This window comes from Cyprinodon variegatus, unplaced genomic scaffold (genome assembly GCF_000732505.1).
Source record: "Cyprinodon variegatus isolate N-32 unplaced genomic scaffold, C_variegatus-1.0 Scaffold1223, whole genome shotgun sequence".
NCBI lineage: Eukaryota > Metazoa > Chordata > Actinopteri > Cyprinodontiformes > Cyprinodontidae > Cyprinodon > Cyprinodon variegatus.
Genome location: NW_015151676.1, coordinates 197,216 through 202,727, shown reverse-complemented (window position 1 = coordinate 202,727; position 5,512 = coordinate 197,216). Strand labels below are relative to the sequence as shown.

General features: G+C 37.3%; 1 protein-coding gene across 1 annotated transcript in view; it reads right to left on the bottom strand.

Annotated features, from left to right (window-relative positions):
- Nucleotides 1-2,671: 2,671 nt before the first annotated feature.
- Nucleotides 2,672-5,512, bottom strand: part of LOC107102245 (neuroblast differentiation-associated protein AHNAK-like) — a 12,186-nt gene continuing 9,345 nt past the window's right edge. The window contains exon 6 of the mRNA XM_015401458.1: nucleotides 2,672-5,465. Coding sequence (XP_015256944.1) covers nucleotides 3,340-5,465 — 2,126 coding nt within the window. The 3' untranslated portion in view covers nucleotides 2,672-3,339. The remainder of the gene's footprint in view (nucleotides 5,466-5,512) is intronic.

Sequence of the window (5,512 nt, the reverse complement as noted above, 5' to 3'; positions counted from 1 at the left end):
GCAATTTAGCCAAACGGTTCAATGCCTCATGAGGCTTCATCTCACCATCATTACTATAAAGTATCCACACCGATTATAAAAAGTAAAAATTCTTTATATTAGAATCAACCTCTTTATTCTACCAGATGCATTTGCTGTTTATCTCAGTAACTCTACACATAGATGACTAGCATGAGGATTAGCATGGACACAGCTAGCTGGAAACTACTCACCCTTCTAGCCGCTCCTCTGCTGAAAACCAAACAGGAGAAACGGAGCATGTTTCTCTTCTTCTGCTGACTGACTCCGGTTTATCACTTTTCATCTAAAACGTCCCGGTTACTGTTAGAAACATTATCAGCTGAGACTGAAGCAGCAGAGAAGGTCGTGGTGACAGACTCCTCCGGATGATGCCGTGGCGCACGTTGATGACGTCACGTATACTCCAGCAGTTGCTTCATTGTGGTTGGCGGTCCCATTCAACTAACACTAACTCTCAAAGATTTTATCTGCTATTACAATAACTCTAAACATCGTGACTTTGAATATATGCTTAATTTTATTATCATATATGCAAAATTTTTCATTCACAAACAAAAATGTGCAAATCCTAACATTACTCACTTTCTCTTAGAGTTGAACTCTCTGATTGCATCTCTCAAACTGGTTAAAAATAAAAAGAACAACATGTTTCTTGATAACTATTGAAAAAACTGCCCTGAAACCTCTTACTGATATTTAATAACTTTTTTTATTATTTAACACTTGTCATTTGTATTTTATTGACTGTTTCAAATTATTTTTCCTTTTAATGTTTTTTTTCTTGTCCAGTTTAATTATTGTGTAACTCTTGTGCAAATCTTTATATCTCCCCCTCTGATGTGCTGTCCCTTAATAAAAAACCTGTTTGTTTTGTACATTTGTTCAATAAAGTTTATTAATAAAAAAAAATTGTGGTTGGCGGTCTCCTACTTATTATATGTAGTTACAATATTACTAAAATCCCCTAAAATGTTAGACTGTTTGGAACAATAAAGACATCCTTAACAAACATAAATCTTTATTCTTGGTGTAAGCATGGGATTTATTTTAGTTATTTTGTCTATTTTTAGTTATTTAAGTTGTTTTTTTTAAGAATCAGAATCAGATTTATTGCCAAGTATGCATGTACAAGGAATCTGACTTGGTGCTGATGGTGCAGCGAAATTCTATATAAATAATGATTGTATTTCTCTTTAATGTACACTCAGCACCCCATCTGACAGAAAAAGACAAAAATGTGGATATTTTTTGCAAATGTATTAAAATAGAAAAACTGAAATATTAAATGGTCATAAGTATTATACCCCACATTTTAAGTCAATCAAATTCAAATTATATCGCACCAATTCACAACACGTCATCTCAAGGCCCTTTACAGAGACAATTGAACCAGATCTGGATCAAAGTTTTCTATCTAACGAAAACCAGTTGATTGCATCGACTCATTGACTCAAAGACAATCCCTCACACTAAGCATGCTTGTAGCAGCAGTGGAGAGGAAAATCTCCCTTTTAACAGGAAGAGAATCCTCCAGCACAACCAGGCTCAGTGTGAGCCACCATCTGCTGAGGCCGACTGGGGTTCAAGGAGACAGAAGCAGAGACACAGAAAGAAGCAGAGATACAAAAGGCAACGTTCAACTAGTTCCACAGCCAAGGAGATGAGCTTCGAGCCAGCTCCCATGTCAGAAGATGAAGAGAGCAAATTCAGCTAGTCAGTCATAAAAACATGACTACACTATCTGGGGGAGATTCTCTCTGAGCAAGACCCTTAACCCCACACTGCTCAACAGGTGCCGCACAATGGCAGCCAACTGCTTCCCAAGAGGATGGGTTGAATGCAGAGGTACATTTCTCCAATGTGAGATCAATAAAGTTCAATTATTATTTTTCTAGTAAAGTATAGATAGCCAAATTTTCAACTTTAGAAACAAAATATTTGTAATTGTGATTTGATACCTCTAGTTTTTAGGGCACTTCATGACCAACTTTATAGAGATGCAGATTTGATTATCAAACAGGACACTTTAGCACCTGCACACACTGCCAAATGTATCAGTAGCAGGTTCACGGACCATGGTGTACCCATTCTTAATTTGGCCACTGCTTGCAATAAAATGACAAGTCTGCTGCTATAAGGAAGCCTTTTGAGACCATGAGCAGCCTTTTATCTCACAAAAGCACAACAGAAAAATCACAATTATTTTTGCCAGCCTTGCACAACTTGCTCAGTATTGGCAGCATCAGTAAACTCAGTAAGGCTCAGTTTGTAAATGCAACAGGAATATAGTTTCTACCAAAGAAACTCATGAGGGTTGGACTAGAAAATTACTTTTAATTATAGATGGATTGGACATTTACGGCATTATTTTAACCAGAGAATAAAATCTAGTTTGTTTTCTCTACAAACACTGCCCTGGAAAAAGAATAGTACATGATCTTGCAATGATCTTTGTATTTTTCCAGTATTAGGTAGCTCTGAGTAAATTGTAAACTGACTGAGATTGTGTGGAGCTTTTCTAGTCCTTGTGAGTATTTCCAGCACCTTTACACACATAAAAGGCAACAGCAAAAAGGGTTTGAACTTCAGAGTCATTGTCAGATTTGAATTCCATCGAAAATCACCTTTTTGCCACAGGTCGGTGCAGGATGCCAAAAGAAACTCTAGAAGTTTGGAAGACACAGGATCTAGATGCTCTGGTTTTTATTAACTGTTTTAAATTTTTTATTCAGCTGTAATATATGTGCACATGTTTAAAAGGAACCACTGACTTGTAAAAACATTACAGGAGCTACATAGAAGAATTCTGTCATCAACAACACTTCATACAAAAACTGTACATTATAGTAATCAAAGAACCACAGTTTTCTGTTATCAAGCAAAAACTGCAAAATATTTAGCTACTTCATTACTATTTTCTCAGAACATGCTTATGTAAATAATTTAGCAAAGGTTTCTTCAGTGATTGAGTTGAACAGACAATACAAGACAGCAATATATTTTTTAAAATAAAACTGGTTATATTGCACTTATTTTGTCAGGAGTCTCAAAATCAAAATAAAATGACAAAAAATAAAAGTACAATAATGAAATTATTTTCAAAAGCATTGTTTAAGATTGTATTAAAATGTAAAACATAACTGGTTTATGTAAAAAAATATATTGTACATTGGCAGTATAAAACAAGTGCAAAAAAAAAAAACTGCAAAGTGATCATAAAACACACACAATACACACATGGAAAAGAATAGTCATAATAAATAAAGAGAATATGTCAGAAATACTGTAGAAAAGTAGACAATATAAGTGCTCAGATGACTATACAAGGTTGGAGAAAAAGAATGTTGAGCCCTTTAGGTAGTTTTCATCTGGAACATCAAGGTCCATTTTCCCTGTGGGAAAGGAAAGTCTACCCATAGAGTTGGATTTAGTGTTTGGGACTCTTTGAGATTGTGCTTGTTTGGGGAAAATGGTAACGTAGTATCCATCGGAAGCCTCAGGTCCTCTTAATTGGGAACTGTGAGAAAAACCATGCAAATTGTGATTTCTGGTACCTGCTGGTAACCCCCTGCTGTTTCTGGACTCAACATAAGAGGAAGGGATGCCTTGTTCATAGCTAGATGGTGCACGGAGATCCAATTGTGAACCCCTAGCTCTAGGCACGTGGTATTTCCCTGTGAAATCATCGATATTGAGATCTGGACGATTAAAATCAATATATTGGTGTAAAGCATTATTCGTGGCAGGGTTGCTGGACCTTACATTAGTTCTAGAAGATTTCCTGTTTGGATGAGTAAACCTTATGTCTTGATCTATGTCTAAATCAGGTCTTTTTATACTCATGCCAGCCATATTTGATCTGCGATTCTTATAGGAGGCTCCCTTGAAATTTATGGAAGCATCATCAATGTTAAGGTCTGGATATCTTAGATGAGGATCACGTATGTCTATCATAGAAGTATTCATACCCATCTGGGCACCACTGAAACGTCCTTGTCCTCTGGGCCCAGATAACTTCATTTCAGGTTGTCCAATCATGTTATTCATTCTCACATTAGGATGTTTTGCACTGGGCCTTGAACCATTTAGCCTGACATCAGCGAGATCTAAAGCTGGCAAACTTAAATCGGGACCTCTCAGCTTTGGTGATCCTTTTGGAACATTACTATGAGCAATAGGCATAATCAGCCCAGGCCCTTGCAACTCATTTGGAATATCAGCATTAAAGACATTTGGCATCTTTTTTTTGGACTTCTTAAAATTGGCACCAGGTAAGCCGATATTGCCATCTGGAGTGTCCATGTCAAATTTGGAACCTTGGAGGTTGAGGTTTGGATCACTGAGCTTAAGAGAACCAAGTTCAGCTTTCATGTTTGGCGCTCTGAGATTCAATTCTGGAGAATTAAAGTCAGAATTTAATGTAAGATTATGCCCCTTTGGTAATTTTGGACTCAGTTTTGGTGTTTTGAAATCAAGATCTGGGCTATCTAGCTTTGGACTAGAAAATCCCACATTGGGAACTTTTAAGTTTGGCAGTTTAAACGGTGAAGTACCAAAATCAACATCTGGAACATCAAAGTCAGGTTTGGAGCTTTTAAAGTCATTGCTTGATAAACTTAAGTTAGATTCAAATCCACCTTTTATCTTTTGAGCATTAAGATCATAGCTATCTATCTTCGGAGCTGAAAATCCAACATCTGGCATTTTCAATTTATGCCTTTTACCTTTCCTTGAAGGGCTCCCAAAATCTACATCAGGACCTTCAAAGCCATTCATGCCACCCTTGACCTTCGGAGCTTTGAGACTAAAATCTGGGGACTTGAGATCTCCATCGAGGTCTAAGTTTGATCCTTTAGGTAATGTACCTGAAAGGTTCATTTTTGGCATCTTGAGTTTTCCTGATGGAGCATTGACATCCCAGTTTGGACCTTGAATTTCAGGCATTTTCAGTTTGCCAGAGGGCATGTCCAAATTGGCCTCTGGGCCACTGAGGTCTAATTTGGGTGTTTTAAAGTCTGCCTTGGGCATATTAATGTCAGGCATATTCATTCCACCCCTGAGATTAGGACCAGAGACATCTAGATCAGGTGCTCTTAGGTCCAAGTTAGGACTATCAATCTTTGGACCTGAAAGATTTAAGTCAGGTAGATTTAGGTGTGGCTTTTTGAATTTCCCAGACCAACCTGGTTTTTCAAAATCTAGATCAGTTTTAGGCCCTTTCAAGTTTAGATCAGGTGCATTTACATCTATATCTGGACCATTCAGGTTACCATCAAGTTCGGGTCCTTTCATACCTGGAAGACTAAATTTTGGCATTTTTAATTTAGGCATTTTGAATTTTCCTTTGGGTGATCCAATGTTAACATCTGGTGTATCAACATCTAATTTAGGACCCTTAAGGTTCATGTCTGGCAGATCTGGCAGATCAGGAGCATGCATGCCGCCTTTGATCTTTGGAGCTTTTAAACTCCAATCTGGTGACTTGAGATCT